Genomic DNA, 21,622 nt, shown 5'->3' with positions numbered 1-21,622 from the left:
AATGAGTTCGCTGTACTCAAATGGCCTCCACAGTCACCAGATCTCAATCCAATAGAGCATCTTTGGGATGTGGTGGAACGGGAGATTCGCATCATGGATGTGCAGCCGACAAATCTGCGGCAACTGTGTGATGCCATCATGTCAATATGGACCAAACTCCCTGAGGAATGCTTCCAGCACCTTGTTGAATCTATGCCACGAAGAATTGAGGCAGTTCTGAAGGCAAAAGGGGGTCCAACCCGTTACTAGCATGGGGTACCTAATAAAGTGGCCAGTGAGTGTATATTTAATGAAGATAAACAGACTAGTGTTCATTTAGTATCATTTAGATACTACCGGTATTCGAGTTTTTAGTAATATTAGAGTTTTTATTTATTTATTTATTTATTTTGCATTTTGTTATATCTTTTTGATATTTTTTTTATTAAAGTTTCAGTTGTAGTTATTTTAGGACATACAATTAAACAAAATTAAGTTTAAATTTAAATTTTGAATATTTTATTTTAGTAAATGTTGCAGCAGTTTCAGTAGATGGTCACTCAATTTATAACAATTATGATAAGAATAACTTTATTGCATATAGCGATTTTGAAAGTTCATATATGAAGAGTTCAGATGCAAAAGCTTCTAAATGCCATTTGAAATTTTCTTCTTTAATGATGATTTTTATCAAACTTGTATATTTAAGTTCAGTAATATTATGATGATTTTTATCAAACTTGTATATTTAAGTTCAGTAATATTACTAAACTTAAATATACAAGTTTGATAAAAATCATCATTAAAGAAGAAAATTTCAAATGGCATTTAGAGGCTTTTGCATCTGAACTCTTCATATATAGCCTATATAGTGTATATATAGTATATACACTATATATTTTTTTAACTATGCCCATCCTATAGAAAAAAAATCTTTTTTATGTTACATTATTTAAATAAATAAATATATGAATATATATGCAAGTAACTTATGGCTGTTGTGTTGTTTCTAGTCTCCAGTCTTCTAATCCACATCATCTTTTATTTCTTACAACATGTACAGTATATGCAAACCAATGCTATCATTATAATTATAAGAGTTAATGTTTTAACCAATGGATTTCAATGGAAAATAAAGCTCGCCATTGTGGAAGTCAAGCATTGATCTCAGTCTTTTTAGTGAATATTCGCAGATGACGTGCAGCTTTGATTTTTCCAGTGTAGACAGCCTCAAAACAGTTACGATGCGTCATCAGACATGTCCAGTCTGGACACAGCATACGTTTTCTTTTCTTTAGCAGGGCTTGGATTGATCTACTTCAATCAGCAGACACAAAGAGAGAAAGCGACACTGGCTGGATGAGTGTTTCTCTCTGCGTGTCAGTTCTATCTTTTATTCATTTGTCCACTTATTCAATCAGATCTTCATTATGACACATGCCTCCTGTGGTCAGGGGTCACTTTGACTCCGGGGACCATGCGGTTCACCCCACCCATGAGTGATGCTCAAGTCATACGGCTTCAGAAAGGGGGTCGTCAGCCTACAGGGACCCAGAGTCCTCCAGAACAAAGAGGCTAGACAAACACGATCTGCAGACAAACGCATAGGGCCAGACTCAAATGACCTTATGCACAGCCTGTTCAGTTCAAAGTATGAAGACAAAGACGTTTAGATTCACTTTGAGGGACGCGGTGATGGATGATGTCAGTTCGTTTAACTGGAAAAACAATCCAAGATAAAATGAAAATCGTAATGACCCTTATTTTGGTTTTCCATGAACTCAATTGAAGTTTATCTTTTATATGAATCTCAGAATGCAAAAATGATTTATAAAGGAATAAATCAATAATTATATAACAAAAAATACTGCTATTAAAATTAGGACATAAAAAACAAAAAAACATTTGAGATGCTCCAGATGCTAAAATATCTCTGAATACCTCTAAATTTCATGAGTGAAATGATTACGGAGCCATCTCTGAAACATGTAGTGGAGTAGGTGGTGTAGTGCTGAGCTGTTTGGTGACATGTTTCTGTGTTTTGTTTACGCGCTGCTAAATGCATAAAATTCAGACTAATTAATTTGCGTGTCAGACAGAGCAGTCATTAGGTATGCAAATACCTGCATGTCCTGGTTAAGGGAAAAATGTGAGAGTCAGAGATAAGGAGCCTTTTTTTTGGTGAAGCAATTTCATACTGCAGAAGGATAACTGTAAAATTAGAGGGCAGGGAAAGCTACAGTATGTGTCATAAAGCTAGCATCGTATGAGCAAGAGGAATATTTGAGGCAAAGATTAAACACTTTTAAAGGTGACACATAAGCCTACTCAAAAAATTACTTGACTTGGTAATGCTGTTATCTTTTACAGTGGAAAATAAAGGCGTAAATATCTAACGAAACATCATGCAACTCACACAAGCAATGGTGACCATAAGAAAATTTTTATAAAATCGCCATATAATGTTACACAAAATGCCCAATAAACCACACTTAAAATGTATTTTAAATGACAAAATAAGCAATGTTATGAAGAATACGATTCTAGGTGGAGGTTTTAAGGTTTGGGCTAAGAGTGCGCGTATGTGTTTTTGTATGATAGTGCAGGGTTTGCCCTTGAGATCAGGGAGTGTGTCTTTGAGAACGCATCCGCTGGCACTGAGAACGGCATGGCTGGTGAGGAAGGTGGCACCGTTCGTTTCCTGGCAGCTCTTTGCTTCTGTCCACAATGATGTTTAGGGCTATGTGCTCGCCAGTGCCAAAAATCTGTTCTATACCATTTGTTGAGGTCTCTTGACGATACCATCATGAAGGAAAATGAAACCTGGAGCCGCTAGAAGTACGACAACGGGAGGAAATGGGACGGGAGGATCAGTGGTCAGATGGTAAGCAGGGAAAGCAAACCATTAAAGACAGCCAGCTTTCTGATCTGGAAACAGTATTTCTGGTGGGCATAAATTTGCTCTGATGCTTTGGGTTTGTGGGGGTTTAATTATGCTTCAGATGACACAGACATAAATAATCATACACAGTTTCTCTGGATGTTTTACAATCTTTATGAGATGCAATGTGTCAAAATATGAAGTGTGAAATACAGCACGAGACGAGAAGAGACCATCGGATGAGATGAGACTATATGATACGAGACAACACGAGATGAGTCCTGACGAGAAGACATCATCAGATGAGATGAGATGATACAATACGAGAGGAAATGTGACGAGAAGACATCATGAGATGAGACGAGATGAGACGAGAAGGAACCATACTAAACGAGACATGACGAGAAGACATCATGAGATGAGATTGAGACGATACGATACGAGATGTGACGAAAAGACATCATGAGATGAGACGATACAAGATGTGATGAGAAGTCATCATCAGATGATACGAGATGAGACAAGATGAAACAAAATACGAGACATGACGAGAAGGCATCATGAGATGAGACGAGATGAGACGAGAAGAAACAATACAATACGAGACATGATGAGAAGACATCAAGACGATACAATACAAGATGTGACGAGAAGACATCATGAGATGAGATTGAGACGATACGATACGAGATGTGACGAAAAGACATCATGAGATGAGACGATACAAGATGTGACGAGAAGTCATCTTCAGATGACAAGAGATGAGACAAGACGAAACAAAATACGAGACATGACGAGAAGACATCATGAGATGAGACGAGATGAGACGAGAAGAAACCATACAAAACGAGACATGACGAGAAGACATCATAAGATAAGACGATATGATACAAGATGTGACGAGAAGACATCATGAGATGAGATTGAGACAATACGCTATGATACGAGACGTGACGAGAAGTTATCATCGTATGACATGAGATGAGACAAGACGAAACAAAATACGAGACATGACGAGAAGACATCATGAGATGAGATGATGCAAGATGCTACAAGACATCATGAGATGAGATTGAGACGATACGTTACGTTACGATATGAGATGTGACGAAAAGACATCATCAGATGACATGAGATGAGACAAGACGAAACAAAATACGAGACATGACGAGAAGACATCATGAGATGAGACGAGATGAGACGAGACGAAACAATACAATACGAGACATGATGAGAAGACATCATAAGATAAGACGATACAATACAAGATGTGACGAGAAGACATCATGATATGAGATTGAGATGATACTGTACGTTACGATACGAGATGTGACGAGAAGTCATCATCAGATGACATGAGATGAGACAAGACGAAACAAAATACGAGACATGACGAGAAGACATCATGAGATGAGACGAGATGAGACGAGACGAAACAATACAATACAAGACATGACGAGAAGACATAATACAGTAAGATAAGATAAGACGATACAATACAAGATGTGACGAGAAGACATCATGAGATGAGATTGAGACGATACGATATGAGATGTGACGAAAAGACATCATGAGATGAGACGATACAAGATGTGACGAGAAGACATCACTTCTTGTACTTTTGGTGAAAAATAAATGTAGCGAAGCTGAATACTTTATTTTTATTCTACTCAAGTAAGAGTAAAAGTAGCACAAAAACGAAAAATCTACTCAAGTACTGTAACGAAAGTATTTGTAATTATTTACTTTCCACCTTTGGATGAAACGAGGAGAGATGAGACGAGATTTGATGAGAAGACATCATGAGATGACACGATGATACGAGACGAGACAAGAAGACAGGAGAAAAAACAAAGAGTAAAGATTCCAGAATAAAATAAAAGAGATCCAACGACAGACTCGCCAAGAAGCCAACAAATGAAAATGGTTAGAGAAGAGAAAGTGTGAGATGAGACGAGAACAGATCAAATAAAACCAATAAAATCAGATGAGATGAGACAAGAAAATTACAATGGTCAGCCGCACGGAGCAGGAGCGAGGGCCGTGATGAGGAGCATTGAGGAAGGCAGGACGCAGGAAGCAAGAGCAGCAAAGAAAGTTCAGTTTGTTACTAAAGCAATTTGAAGACAGATTTGGCCGGCAGATGGTTGGCAGCGCTGTGTTTGTTAAACCAACTGGTCGGGTACATTAGGATGTCGGGGAGCAGCATGCATTGAGTCTCCATTTAGAACAGCCACACAAGGGGGAGGGGAAGAGGGGGTGCCGGCCTGGCAAGCTGGTCAGGAAATAACGGGAGCGGTCGCAGAGCGGCCGGGGGAAAAGTTAATTAGCCCACGCATTGCCCGCAGTCTCACACACAGACACACACTCTATAATGAGACTCAGGTATGTTTGACTCCTCACACAGATAGAAAGACCTAGAAAATACTGATCCAATCACCTCGGCCCCCTTCCACATCCGATTTATTCCTGTCAATCTACTGCAGTCTGATCTGGCCCAGCGTTTCTCTCGCTCGATGTGTTTCTTTTGCTTTCTCTGTCTGTTCATGTATTCGTCAAAAACATTGGCATGGGCCCCTTGATGGCAAAATACAGTGGCATCGGAAAGCCTGTGTTATTGTCGTTGACCAAAAAAAATTAATTATGAAACACGTTGGCAACAAACTGAAAAAAGTTTAAGAGGAAGCATTACATTTACTAACTGGAAAATAAAAATGAACTAAAACGAAACTGAAATTAAATTATTTAATAGGGCTGTCTAACAATTAATCGCATCCAAAATCAAAGTTTGTGTTTACATAATACAATATATATTTTATATATTACATAATACAATTATATATTTAATCTATATACAGTATATACATGAAAATATTTCTTAAATATATACAAGCAAGTGTGTGTATATATATATATATATATATATATATATATATAATAATAATTATACACAGTGCACCCACATATATTATGTAAACACAAACTTTTATTTTGGATGCGATTAATCGTGATTAATCGTTTGACAGCCCTATTAATTAACAGTAAATAGTAATATAAAAAAAAATTAATTAAAATAAACCTGAGAATAAAAAGATTAAAGCTAATTCATAATTTTAATAAAAAATATGATAGTACTACTAAAATAAAAATGTGACAAACTAGCGAACTGTGAGAAATTCTAAAGCACAGTTGTGTATATTTCTACAATAATGTGTTTATTATTGACTCAAACAATAAAAATGCCACCTATCATAAAGAAAACCACTTTTGTTTCATCAGAAGTACTGTACAACTTAATTTTTTACTATAAAGCAGTGTCAACAGTATGTTCATGTTTTCACAAGCAGATGTCTGACCTTAGCAGACTGAACAGGAGAAATGAACCAGAAAACATTTCCAAAATGAATGATGTAGATTTAGCCAATATTTCCGCTGTTTTGAACTCCCAAAACAAACTCCAAACAAATTCGTTTTGACTTGATTTTATTCGAAATGACGTCATCAGTTAGTTCTTTGATTTCGCTTCAAGTATTTTGGGGCCTTTATTGTGCTTTTTGGGAGCTTGGCACACTCAACCTTTTTTTTTTTTTTTTACCTTATATTGAAAAGAGTGGCTCAAGCATTCTTAAAAAAAATCCACATTTTGTGTTCCCTGTAACATGCAAGTTTGGAATGACGTGAGGGTGAGTAAATAATGACAGAATTGTAATTTTTTGACTGTTCCTTTAAAAATCAATTAGCCATCCTTGGAAGGCCACACAATGAAAGTAGAAAAGCACCACAAACTCCCACTTCTGATACACCTCCTCCCTCGTAATTACAGCCCACATTATCCATGGGAGACTGGTGGTGAAGGTGCGACTGGGCTTTTACTGCGCCAGCGTGTAATAGAGTGAGGCTGCAGTCGCTAATTAAGGCCATTGTGATTTCTTGCAGACATTGATGGGGAGCTGTAATTGGTGGAGTGCAGTCAATCTCCTGGATTTTGCTCAGGGCGCACACGGAGACTAGGTAAACCACAGATGTGGAGACCTCGGAGGGGAAAAACCTGTCTTTTGTTAGCCCTTAATTGAGATGCTAATAGATGGGAACATGCCACACCAAGTTCTTGAGACGTGAGGACAGAGAGAAGGTGAGAGAGAGTAAATGAGCACAAAGGCAGGGGGTGGATGGATGGAGCTCTACCCCCTGTAGATAAGACACAGTGCCCCCTTGTGGTTACTCATACTAGCATTGTAGCTAGCATTATTATGATGCTACCATCTCTGCCAATTAACAGCCCATAAACGAAACAGGAAGGGCAAAGCCAGAATATTCAATATCGAACAATCTCACTGTGATCGATAAGAGCATCTCCTTCCTTTAAACCCTGAGTGATCCTCACTCTCTGCAGTAATACAGTCTGCTTTTGAAGCAAAGTGCTGTTAGCTTATGACATTCATGTTTTGCCTTGAGAATCAGCCGAAAGATGATCTGAACAAGGACGCTAGGGCAGGTCAGTGGGGTAAAAGTGTGTTGTTGTCAGCTAAAATGAGGGCAGATGGATTTGGTGGGATTCCGCAGCTAAAATAATACAAGGCTCCAGTGCAGCCAGATTTGCAGATCTGCTAAGCTAAGTAGGGAAAAATAAACTTGTGTTCTCATTTTGGCACTGGTCTGTTATTAATATTCTTCGCTTTGAACTTTTTATCCCTATGGTGAAACTCAATGAACATTGCATGCGTGAAGGGGCTGTGGCTAATTGCATTTTTGTGTAATTATGGGATGGATGGAATTGATGGTTGCTTAGCAACTAGCGGGTTAAATTCACAATATTCAAAAATGTCAGCCGCACAACACCGTTTGAGCTAAAGACTTCAAATATTACACAAGAGTCACTCTTCTCAAGGGGAACAAATCTGCCCCAAGGACGTACATTTCTGCATGAAATTTTCTGTTAGTACTGTATATTTTAAAATCGTCTTCTTAGGAAGCACTCGTCATCTTTAGACATGGTTTTTGAAACATGCCATTATAGTAGGGTAGGAAGTTCACCTGCACCCGAAAGATATATTTTTTTAACCTAGTTTTTTGTAATCCTCAAGGTGTCTAGAAAAGGAATTTTGATGTTCCCCACGCAAATTTTTGACCCATATGTGATTTTTTGTATCATCTTTTGTGTCCGTGCTTGATTTTTGGCTGCGGAAAATGAAAACTTTAAATCTACATAAATCTACATGTAGATTTAAATCTACAATCTGAACAATACATCCTACAGACACAATCTACCCCATTTTCTCTTCGTCTTTGCATGAGGAATTGATAGATATGGGTATTGTCTTGATTAGATGATGTATAGTGCATAAAAACTCAAATAAACACCAAAAAATGTCAAAAAATGGTGACATTGGATCACTGGAACTCCTCCCCTATGGACCCTTCTGATATACGTTTTCTAACTTTTAATTTAACTTTTTTTTTTTAATTAATGCAACTCTATAGACTTCAAGAATACTCAATAAACTGGTCTTAACATCATATCAGGATTAGATGAAAGTCGCCCACACATAATACTCTAACTCAATACAATAATTGTATTATTTTTTTTTTCAATTTTAAACCTGATGTCAATAAGTCCATTTCATATAGCCTACTTCTTTACACCTACACGCTTCTGCTAATTGCTACTTGCAGCTGTATTTGATTGATTGTTTTTGGTGGAATCCAAAATGGCCGACAAGTTCACGACTTAAAATAGCTTAACATAATGTGTAAAATTGTACACTGTGCCAAGTCTCCATCTGCACACACTACGACGTTCTTACTGGAGTGATGGAAAACATTCAATAAAGAATGACAATTTTTCTCCTCAGGCAACATGCTAAAACCTTAAGAAGCTAATGTCACAAGTGGGCCGCTCTATTAAACGGCTGCCTTTTCCAGTTAAAGAAGGAGATTTTTACATTTCCGCATGAACATTCCTTAATGCAGTACGTGTTAGTGATCTGTATTTGGTGCAAAATTAAAACATTTTAAGATATGTTGGAATTAATATGCCTTCAGAAAGTAACAGGGTTAACAGTTTTAGATGAATTTGACATTACAACCCATGTGCAACTACAACATGCTTTTTAGAAATAGAATAAATAATGATATTTATACAAATATCCACTTTTATCCACAATATCCACTCCACAACAGCAGCCTTGATGAGAATAAGCGACTTCTTTCAAAAACATTAAAAATCTTACCGACCCACAACTTTTAAGGAAAAGAGTAAAAGCTGACGTTAGCTATTTTCTTGTAAAGTAATGTTACACTGAGTGAAAACCAGCACTGTTGCCCCCACAACAGATACAGTAAAAATCCCTCCAAATTGCCAACACCCCTCACACGAACACGAGGCGCTATAATCCTAAAATCCATCAAATCTTCCCTTACACAACACAGACGGGCCCCCAACCCAAGATCTGAGTCCCTCATCCCAACCAAGCCGACACCCCCCAACGCCCCCAGGTCTTCCTGATTTCTCCCTCTCCTGTCCCTCACTCATAATGGACCCAGCTGCCAGTCAGACCAGGCTTTATTAACCCCTTGTCTTCTGACACTCATTTCATTGTGGCTAGGGGTCAACAGCTGATTAGAACACCGGTGAGGCGGCACTCTACAGACGACCTTCGACCCCCGGCAGCCTCTCCGTTTGGGCAGCGGGCCAATAGGAGGCAGCGCGGCCTCCCTTGTTGCCATGGAGACAGGGCCTGCCGAAGCGCAGATGGCTCAGCAGGGGGTGGAGTGGGTGGAGAGAGAAAGACAGGAGACAATGGAGAATGGAGTGAATAAGTGAGAGAGAAAAAGGGGAAATGCAGTTAGCAGGATGGCCGGTAGAAGGAGCGTTCGAGTCTGCCGGCGTCTCAGAAAAGGAACACAATGAGAAATGCAGAGCCTCGTGCAGCTAAAAGCTTCTTTGACAGCATGCAGCGTTCAAACTCCAAACTCCAGGTCTTATTCACCTGACCAGCTAAAAGAGAGCCTCTCCTGTGGGACACACTTGATTTAACCCTCGTGCATGTTCTGTTGAGATTGCCTTTACTGGCTATATGTTCAGAGTGGCTTATGTCTTATTTTTGGGGTCAATTTGAGCACAGCAAACCCACATTGCAAAAAAAAATAAAAAATACAATAAAGCAAATCCAATGACAGGACAGTACTTTTACACCAGGGTTGTCAAACGATTAATCGTGATTAATTGCATCCAAAATAAAAGTTTGTGTTTACATAATATATGTGGGTGCACTGTGTATAATTATATATATATATATATATATATATATATATATATATACAGGTATATATATATATATATATATATATATATATATATATAAATACACACATCTGCTTGCAGAATACAGAATATAGATTTATATATAATTTATATTACATATAAATATCAATATTTTATATATAAACTTTTTTTCTTAAATATACATGTATGTGTGTGTATTAATATATATATATATATATATATATACAAAATAATTATACACAGTGCACCCACATATATTATGTAAACACAAACTTTTATTTTCGATGCGATTAATCGCGATTAATCGGTTGACAGTCTTTTTGAACATGCTAAACAAAAAGGGTAAATAAATGATGCACCATTAAAACGCAACACTACAGTATCTTGGTAAATTCGGATGAACTGCTGCAAAATCCCTTTTCTATGAACCTGAAAACGCTCCATTTTCCAAGGACAAAAAAAACAAACCCTATTTTTTCTTCATACCCTATTTTATGAAACAGAAGTATTTTAGAGGGTTATAGAGTGACTCCTTTCCACTCACTAATAAAACCCTTGACCATGAAATTTCAGGACGAGAAAACAAAGCAATTAACATTGGAAGATTCTCCTAAGCAAAAGGCTGTTCTGTCTGAGTAAAGAAGGCTTTTACAAAACAGAATAAAAACATTAAGGCCATCATTATTTTATTGTGAAAATGCATCCGCTAGCAAATATAGTTTTTGACATAATATAATATGTATAATAAGGTTATAATAAGGTATAATAAGGTTAATAGGTGACCTCTATGGGATAAAGCGCTACAACCAATTAGCATTTAAGAACAAAGTTGTTTTTTGTGATTTGAAACTGAACAGAAAGTCAGATACCAATGGTGCAGGCCATTGCTGGAGCCAGCGCTCCATGAAAAAAACAAATTGCACCCTTATGCTTTTCCCACTTGGGAGCCCTGCATCCCCTACTCTCATCCCCAGGGTCCCAATACTACAACTGCTGTCTGTAAGAATGACTGTGTGTGTTAGAAAAGAGAGACATTTCCTTCATTTGGTCACTTCAGTGGGCAGGACTCAACAGTGGTCTGATTTTCAGCCATTTTTCTATAAGAACTTTAAAAAGAAATTTGATTATCAATTATCTTTTCCTGTGGTTTGGTATCTCAGCAACAGCTATATACAGTATATAAACTGTGTATTTAAAATACATTTTAATACATAAAAATGCATATATAAAATGTATATTACTTTGCAAATATACACCTGCCACTTTCTAGAAGACATCAAATCCAGTCTTGATTGTGGAGGTGTGGTAGGGGCAAACTTTCTAGATTTGAGAAAGGCCTTCGACACAGTTAATCACCAACTTCTCATCAGCAAACTATCTGTTTTTTCTCAATCTTAATGATAGACAACAATGTGTTAAGGTTGACAATACAAAATCACCCTTAAGACCATGCAACATGGGAGTGCCACAAGGTTCCATTCTGGGCCCCCTGCTTTTACATTATACATAAATGATCTGAAAACTGAGTGTAAGAGTAAAATGCATGCTTATGATACGGTGCTATTTGCACATGGGAAAACTGTGGATGAAGTCGCTCAAAAACTGACCAAAGAGATCAAGAAAGTTCATCTTTTGTAGGGTGTGGTGATGGCGCAGTGGATAAGACACATGCCTTTGGTGTGAGAGACCTAGGTTGGAATCCACTGCGAGACACCAATGTGTCCCTGAGCAAGACACTTAACCCCTAGTTCCTCCAGAGGCGTGCGACCTCTGACATATATAGCAATTGTAAGTCGCTTTGGATAAAAGCGTCAGCTAAATGAATAAATGTAAGTTTCTTGTGGTTGAAAAACTCATGCCTCACCTTAAATCTAGATAAGACTGTTTCAATGTTTTTTTACAAATCGTTATACACAAGTTTCCGAGGGGCGCTCCTGTAAAAAATAAAGTGGGTGAAACTTCCGGTGAGGCGGCGGAAGTAGCATTCCAATGGTATTTTGTGTGTTAGTTAGCGAAGAGGCTAGCTGTTTTTCGGAGAATTATTTTACTATTTAAAGACGCAAATCTTTATGAGAGATGTCGTTACGGAGCTCAGGGACAACATGTGCTGTTCGCGGTTGTATGTATAACCGGACTAAACTAGTTCAGTGGCTTAAACGTGATTGTTTTGAACATAAGCTGAAAACGAAATCAGAGTGATCCTGCCAACGACTGTAGTTTCCATCACCTCCCAAAAGACGACGAATCTTCCTGTGTACATTTGTTTAAATTCTTAATATTCTATAAACTCTATCAGCATGTGATTGGCTGTTCGCTACTGATGTTACACCTAAACTCAGGATCAAAGCCTGTGTTGACAGAATACCAAATGTGCCAGTTAATGTATTCAAGCAGCACATTCATTTATAATTTTGAATAAACTCCAAAGCACAATGACTAAGTGTCTATTTTTTATTTGAATTGTTTGTCAGCTCGCACAACTGTCTGTCACCATGCCTTGATGAGTATTGATAATTAATAATGTTATTATAATACTCCCAATCAACGACTGCGGAGGGTAAAGGTACTGTTATTTCACCCTTTTGAATTTCGTTGAGGTTGTGTTCCCACATCGTTAGCTAGTTTGGATCGCTATAACTTGAATGACTGTCAACTGTTGAATGAACGAGTGTCAAGCATGTCAAATCGCCCTTTGTTTACTTCCAACCGGAAGTCGCGCCCACTTTTGACGCAAGGCCTCATGGGGCGTAGGAAACTTGTGGATAAAATACAAAATTGTCCAAAGATCTTAATTGATGGACAAATCATTTCAAATCATGTCGGTTACCTGATCAAAACATTTAGGTATTCATATTGGAATCAAATTCAGGCTGGAATCAAATTATGCCTTTAAAATAAGCATTTTGATTATGAGCAGTGAGGACTTGTTCATGTGCGAGTGTGTCAGTAGACATCAGTGTCCAGTGAGATCCATCCTTCCTCAAGAATTAGTTGCTGAGATACCAAATGTACCATATCACGGAAAAAGATATTGGGTATTGTGTTCAGAATTTGTTCAAAATGGAGTGCTCAGCAAGAGCGAAGAGTGACTACGCTGTTCATTTGGGCTCTTTTGATGTGGAAAAGAGAGACTGCAGAAACCTTTGGTATCAGCACAAAGGCAGCTGAGATCTGATGTGATGTGTGAAGAGAGCAAGAGAGAACACTGGGATGATGAGACAGTCAAGGTTATCTCGTCAATAGTCATGACACCATCCGTAATGTGTCCGAGCGTGAATACTGGCTCGCTGCTAATTTCATTTCAGACAGTAAACTGATCTAAGGGAATGAGAAGGAAAACGGGCCAAAAAACAAAGTATGATCATACACACGGGGAAGGGGGAGGGAGAAGGGTTTTGAAGGAAGAAAATGAGACTACAGGGGTACGGTAGGGAAGATTAGAGCTTGCAAGAACCACAGTCAGTTCCTCTGCTTCTATTGTTCCAACAAGCTCCGCTTCGACGGAAAGGGTGGGGTTGTTAGCATGAACCACATGCAGGTTTGTAATGCATTGCACCACCGAGAGCAAGAAACCTCAATTTTCGGCTCGGCGACAGAGCCGTTCTGCAATTAGAGAAAAATATATGCATAATGCAGATGGCAGCATTCGCACTCAGCGCCGAAAGGCTTTGAACCTCCTCATGCACGGATTTGAAGTCTCCTTTCTCCAAGCTGTCTAACAATACAAAGAGAATTACTATTTCATGTATTATACTTCCCTGCTTTGCAGAAAACCCGTTTCATCTGCTACGGATTCACAGGTTATCAAACAGTGCGAGAATTGTTGAGGGATGTAATCCTAAACACCTGTCCCTCCTTACCATCCACTCGGGGACCAGGGATGTTAACATTCCATTAGATGCGGGTAACATCGATATGAGCAGCTTTTGTTTTCTATAGCAGGACTGCTCTGATAGGGTCGTGGACAGAAGGAAAATACAATACTAACTCCTGTTGTATTATTATGTGCTTTATAAATAAATTGAACCTTGAACCTTGAACCACTATATATATATATATATATATATATATATATATATATATATATATATATATATATATAATTTCAAGGACAATTTTGGCACTTGTCCAATGTCAAATCTTGATCCTGAAGCTAAACCAGTTGAGAACCACTAATCCACAAATTGTTGTGTTATCATAAAGATCACCCAAGGGCTATTAGTGGGGTCTTCGTAAAGGGAGGGGAGAAATAGGAACAAGTTGTAGAGGGATACCTTCTGATATTCATCCTTGGAGCGCTCTGCCTCGGAGAGTTGTTCCTGTGTGTATGCGTAGATCGCTGATCGATAGGTCGTTCCAACATCGTTGCCCTGGCGCATTCCTATCATAGAAAAGGCAGTGATATGTCAGTGCTAAAAACAAGGGGACAGAGGATCTGTTCACAACACAAATGTACAATGTAAATTACATTTTTTGGGTGAATTACTCCTTTATGTAGCATGTGATTACAGTTTATAAAGTTATAAATATGGATACATTTCTTACAAACATGAATCGCGTAGCTTCAGGAGGCCTTCATTAACCCCTCGAGCAGTATGGATAAATTTTATGATGGATGAATGCGCTTTTTTTGGCCCTTCACTCTCATTATAATGCTTGGAAGAGCCAGGATATGTTTTATATAACTCCGATTGTGTTTAGCTGAAAGAAAAAAAGTCATAAACACCTAGGATGGCTTGCGGGTGAGTAAATTATGGGATAATTTTCATTTTGAGTGAGCTAACCCTTTAAATGTAGACACATGAGAACTAAAGTAAGTCATGTATCCCTGATGTAATCATGCAGTGCAGCCACTCAGTACATCTTCTGTGGGTCCAAATTTAGCATCTATTAGTACTCTAGTCTCTCGAGAAACAAACTCCCAATCAACCAGATATGAAATCTTGGAAATAGTGCAATTTTTAATTAAAGCTCTGTTCTATCTGTTCTTGATCCAGATATGACTTCATAGATTTATAGCTGATTCTACAGCTGCGTCCTGAACAGATATTTTTGTTGGACGGGAAGAGTGCATAAACCATGCTGAAGAAACTGTGCTGTGAGTCTGTTATAGCTGTAAACCCATTTTTTTTAATTACTTAGAGTTTTTCATAAGATTTAGCAAGATTTTTATGTCCTTTAAAACAGAAGTTAAGAAAAACCATGATTTCACTGCGACCATTTACAAGTATGAGAACCAGATGAGTGTTAGTGATCACCACAGACACAATCAGTACATTATACAGGCCATCTCGATGAGTCTGAACGTGATTGGATGGTCGAGACACTTTAATCTCTGATCTGAATTCTCTAGATCATGATTGCAGCCACTCAAACTGTTCCCTCTCTTCTTTGTGAATTCATGAGCCTCTCGTACCTCACACGGCACTGGAACTTAAGATTGTATTAAGTTAAACAACTGTTCTTTTTACAGGTCTTTAAATGCTATTTTGTTCTTAGCCTTTCTTAAATTAACACTGCGCTAAACAAAAATGACTGTGTACTGGGTTTCAACTAATAATTGCCCTGTCTCAAATGTCACACTTCATGTGCACTTGTGGTATTGTGGACTTACAATGGCTGCCGCGATTGCTTCCCAGTTAAAGGGTTAGTTCACCCAAAAATGAAAATTAAGTCATTAATTACTCACCCCCATGCTGTACCAACCCCGTAAGACCTTCGTTCGTCTTCAGAACACAAATGAAGATATTTTCCATTAAATTTGAGAGGTGGATCACTGCTACATAGGCTCATAACGGATCGAAACTTGACGGCCCAGAAAGTCATTGAAGAAAATGTTTAAATATTCCATGTGACTACAGTGGCTCAACTATAAGTTTATCAAGCGACGAGAATACGTTTTGTTTAAAAATTTAAAAAACGACTTTATGCGACTATTCCTTTTCTTCCTTTTTTGGCCTGAGACAAGAGTTCAAGAGATTTCCATGACGCATGTGCCAAAACTGAACAAGAAGACGCAATTCTCGCGCATGCGTCGTGGAAATCTCTTGATATTATTTCGTGACAGAATGAAATGTTACCTTGTGTGGGATTGTGGCTTTCCCAGAATACCTTGAGCAACTGTGCAAAGTTGATTTTCTCAGGCTCATAGACCACACGAACCACCTCAGTGTGCCCTGTTTTACCTGCGTGAGGAAGAAGAGCAGAGGCGCCTGTGTAAACATCATTGCCAAAGTCACGGTGCACACACATACACACTCAGGTTAAACAGAGATGGTGCGGGGTCCCATTCCAGTGAGGTCATCAAGGGTCACTGATCTTGGCTTGACTGGCCGCGTCTCCAGCGGTAGGTTCAGGCCTCCATATTGATTAACTTTATGTGTCTTTTGACCGTGTCATAAAAGTACAAGGGCAGTCGATCTACCTGTGCTCATTGCATCAGCTGGGTGCTTTTCAATAAGCTGAAAAAGAAATGCAACCTGAAGGAGAAAGCCATAAAGAAAGAAAGAAAGAGAGAGGGTGTCCCAGAAGGACTCGTAAAAACAAGACATTTCTTTGAAATTACTCTTTGCGGGTAAGCAAGCTTGGAGGAGAAGCATCAAACAAACACAAGCACAATACATTACATACTCAACCTGATGATTATGCTCTCTTTAAGGCTGCTTTTAAACAACAGCACAGCCATTTGTAACATTCGAAAGGCAAGACATCTTTAAAACAACTACTGAGCAAAACTGCAAAGTGTTTTTGTTGTTGGTATTATCCTAAAGAAGCCATCAAAGTTTTATAAAAGTATTAAGACAATTACTTTCAAATTCAATAAGGTGAAAACACAATGGGGGGGCACTGCACCAGCTGATTGTGTTTATTTCCACTCGCTGTCTGCATTGTTTCACACTCTAATTCACACACACACACAAAAATACTAAAAGGCAATAGCACACAAACACAAAATCTGTGTGAAACAATTTGCATGTCACAAGTGTTTGGTTCTTAGTGTCAGGTTATGTGTTTGCACTAAAAAATGTACAATGATTTGATATGAATACAGTTCAGTACTACTTTTGCACATTTAGTGCTTTGTTTGTTATATATATATATATATATATATATATATATATATACTGTATTTATATTCAGAACCTGAATTTATGAAAAACCTGAATATATATAAAAACCTGAATATATATATATATATATATATATATATATACAGTATATATATATATTCTTACTGAACGATTCTTTTAAATTAATGAAATTCATGTGGTTTTTCTATGTGTGTATCTGTGTTTACATTCATTTCAGTGCATAAATAAACGTCCAAAAACAGGATTCAAAGTATTGTCTAGCTATTTTTATGACTATGTCTATATACTATATTCGCACTATGAGCAACATGTTGCAAATTAATCAGAGAACATGAAACCACTGTGACTAGAACCCCAAAACTGAAAAACCATGGCCCTAATTCCATATCTCCCATCATTAATTTATTACCAAAGAAGTCTGCTTAATAATCTCTGGTTCAGTCTTATGGGGGGCCTTCCTCTACGTTATCTCCAGTAAATCTATATTGCTTTGATATTAAAAAAGTAATAAAGGACTAACCTGTGGGGTTATTTTCATTACCAGGCAAGACGACGGAGGGGTAGTAACATTATCAGAGCTGAGATATGGAAAACCAAAGCCGTGCCATTGGCCATACACCCAGGGCCGTCGCTTCAATTCACGTCTATACAATCAGCATTGTAATAATACATTTAGCGAGTCGGCGAGTCGCAATGTTCCCAGTTGTCCCTCTCTGATGACGGCCCTGCATATACCCTAAATTAAACAAAGGACCAAGTTGAAAGGTATTAAAACACTTTTGTTGTCTGGGAACTGCATTAACTTCAAAGAACAATGCCATGGATTCGCTCACATCATGGTTATTATCGTTTACTAAACTAAAACTATGAAAAACATTTAAGCTGAAATAAAATAAAATATTAGCTGAAAAACTTAAACTAAACGCAAATTAGAATTATATAATAATTAGCTTTTTAATAAAATTGCACCATCGGTGCTCAGTCTCAAACTAAAACTAAAACTGAACTAATTATAAATTAAACTTAAATAGAAATAAATAGAACAAATATTAGAATGACAAAAGCACCTAACAAAATGACTAAAAATGTAACAAAAACTACCATAAAAGATTAAACAAAAAAAAAGCTAATTCAAAATATTAATATATATAAATTAAAGTAAAAAACTAAAACAACACTGGCTTACACACTCAACATAAAATCAAATATTGCTTTTATTTTAACTTGAAATATAAAGAATGAATAGAAAAGAAACTTAAAAAGTATTTTGCTTGTTTTTTACACACTAATTATTGTTGTTTTGTTTTTGTCTTTCCTTTTTCCTTCATTCACAGTATTCATACACAAAATAAGCCAGTCTCGAACTAAAAAAATTATCTATATCTATATATATGTGTGTGTGTGTGTGTGTGTGTGTGTGTATACATAATGCATTATACATAAAGAATTTAAGTAAAGTAAATTAAATTAAATTAAATTAAAGGGCAAGCAAACTTTTATCTTCCTACCAAAGTCAAATTTTACAGTACTTTTATTAGGTGCTTGTTCATTTGGATACTGCAGTTTCATCTTCTCTGGCCATCCATCTATAATCTTTTTTTAGATAGAGAAATACACAGCAGTATAAAATGACTGCCACAGCAAAAGAAAGCTACATTTCAGCACTCGTTGTAACCTTTTGACAGTATGTTATGCAAATGTTCGTAGATTCAGCGATAAGACAATGGCGTTCTAATGGAGGCATAAGAGCCGGCAGCATTATCCTCCAACTGTGTTATGCATGTTGGTTTATGGAAGAGTAATGAACCCATTGAACCTGCTCCTATACTTCCCACTTCTCTCTTTACATTCATCCCTCCCTCCCTCTCAGCTTCTATTCCTCTCCCTCTGCTCAGCTTTCTTCCCTTCTTCATTTCCTCTTTGAAGCGTCTTGCCTATTTTTCTTCCCATCTCCCAGCTCCAATCCTTTTTCACAACCCCCATTTTTTTTTGGTGAAATCCCCTCACCCACCCCCTCTTCGGGCTGTGTCATTCTAGACACAGTGAAGGTCAACCACAGGCGGCCATATTTGCTGCTGCTTGAGAATAGCATACATTCTAAGCAAAGCAGTGATGCAAGTATGTGTTAAGGGAAGTGCCTTCTACAGACTATCAATACAAGGGGGAGCAGTCAAAACTACACTCCACTGAAATTCAGAAATAATGGTTATGTGTGATACTGAAAGGCACAAGCACACAATCCTCTCATGATCTCTCTTTGTGCAGCTCTGATTCTGTTTCAAAAAATGGTTGAAAACAGAGACTACGGGCTGCTTCAGTTTTAAGGGTCATTCTATGAAACTGGCGCCTTTGAAACAATCAAATAAATAATTTGTTTAACTTATAATAAATAGGCACTATATATATATATATATATATATATATATCAGTTCAAAGAATTCTGAAAAGATTTTTTTTTTTTAAATGCAAATCAGAATATTAGAATGATTTCTGTAGGATCATATGACACTGAAGACTGGATAACCTGGTAACGACTGCTGAAAGCTTTGACATCACAGGAATATATATATATATATATATATATATATATATATATATATATATATATACACACACAACTATAGAGTTTTTTTTTTACACATCTTTTTGTGAAGGGAGAAAATATCACCCGCTTTGTAGAATGACCCATAAGATGCTATTTTCTATGATTGTTTGCATTGGTGGCTTTATCTTTAGTGCATGTTTCTGCTCGGCGGACATGTCTGTACCCTTTAATCCCCTGTTGACACAAGGTCTTGTGCAGACGGGACTGAGATTAACACGGAAAGAGAGAGAGTGCGTAGACAAAGCGAGAGAGCATTTAAGGATCATGGCACATCCCCTCCCCCTCAGGTGCATAAGTTAAATCCTGTGTATGATTCTATCGTACTGCTACAAAGCCTAGCAGCCTGCCTATATTTTTAGACATCAAGGCAGACTCCCGAATGTACTGGGAGGAAAAAAAAAATCCCAGAATGCACTTTGACAAGCTCTGTGAAAAAAAAAGAGAAAAAACTCAAGATGGTGGATAAAGTAAAAGGACTAGATTAGAGATATACATATAATTCATTCATTGTTAAATAAACATGCTGTGTTTAATATAATGTTTTGATATAACAGTTATCTATTTTTATAGATTTTAAAATAATTAATTTGCTGAAAATTAAGCTTCGCCATTAAATTACAGTCTTCATTGAACCTGTTCCTACTATAGACTATAATTCTGAGCCCTATTTGTATGGTACTCTGCTTATGTAGTGCATTTAGTCACTTATGAGGTTTCATTTAGTTAAGATGCTGCCTTAGAAGGTAGCTGCCTATATATTAGGCACTGAGGCAGCTCACTAGGTTTTGAAAAAGATTTTTTTTTTTTTTAAGAAATGAAGCTATGCATTCGCAAGTCATATCGAAGAGCACAACATAAACACCAGCCTTATCTTCCCATTTCTTCTGAAATCCTGTTACTTGTTTCAAAAGGATGTCAGCATTCAACCCCTGTGGAGGAGAACAGAGTGTTGCCAACCATTTCAGCACCAGCATGCGTTTCAGCACCAGCCAATGGACAGCTCCCTGTTTTCAGCACCCCACGCTGAAATATACCCGTTGTAGTGATGGACCACCTGCTGAATCATCACACCCGGCTTTAAACAGCTTTGATTCTCAAAATGTACAGTTTCTAAGAAAAAGAGGGAATTTAAATATAAATGCCCTGCAGTGAGATGCATGTTTGTGTCTTAACTTCACAGTAAGAAATAGCTGTGCATACTCTGTGAGAGACCATTAAAGCAAATTCACTCGATAGGAAATCACAGGGAAAGCTCGGGAGATCAAAGCCCAGGCCCGTCATGCTTTTCTAGGCTCGGAAAAACTACCAGAGTAAGTTTGAGCTGAGAAAATCATCAGCTAAACACATCTGTACTCAGAATGTAAAATTAATTTCATTCAATTTATTGTTCAAAAACAATAATTTGTGCATTTTTTATTTATTTATTTAAAATGTATTTATTTAATTTTTTTAATTTATTTATTTTATTTATTATTTAAATGTTATTTAAATATTTATTTGTAACGGTAGCAATCTTGTGTGTTTATTTGAAAAATGTTTGCTCTACTGTTTAAATGTTTGTATAATAAATAAACCTAAATTTAAACCTATACCTATAAATAAAAAGGTAAAAGGAAAAGTCCTTCACCTTGTTTTATTTTTCTCTTATTTGGTAAATTATGTCTTTGGTAAACTATTTTGATAGCTAAATATAGTAAACAAAACACACTCATCAACTTTTAGATGAATTTCCCCCACTGATTGATATTAAAAACAACTCAAAGGCGCAATTAAACTTTAAA

At 37.3% G+C, this 21,622-nt stretch overlaps 1 protein-coding gene across 2 annotated transcripts in view; it reads right to left on the bottom strand.

The window, feature by feature from the left end:
• Positions 1–21,622, bottom strand: part of msraa (methionine sulfoxide reductase Aa) — a 72,765-nt gene that overhangs the window by 6,542 nt on the left and 44,601 nt on the right. For both annotated transcript variants that reach the window (XM_089118819.1, XM_089118820.1), the window contains 2 exons: positions 16,226–16,330; positions 14,420–14,526 (listed from right to left, as the gene is read on the bottom strand). In XM_089118819.1, the coding sequence (XP_088974945.1) occupies positions 14,420–14,526; positions 16,226–16,330 (212 nt within the window). The remainder of the gene's footprint in view (positions 1–14,419; positions 14,527–16,225; positions 16,331–21,622) is intronic.

This window comes from Pimephales promelas, chromosome 13 (genome assembly GCF_988280905.1).
Source record: "Pimephales promelas chromosome 13, fPimPro1.hap1.1, whole genome shotgun sequence".
NCBI lineage: Eukaryota > Metazoa > Chordata > Actinopteri > Cypriniformes > Leuciscidae > Pimephales > Pimephales promelas.
Note: the sequence above shows the minus strand (reverse complement) of the source record. Positions and strands in the feature narration are given on the sequence as shown.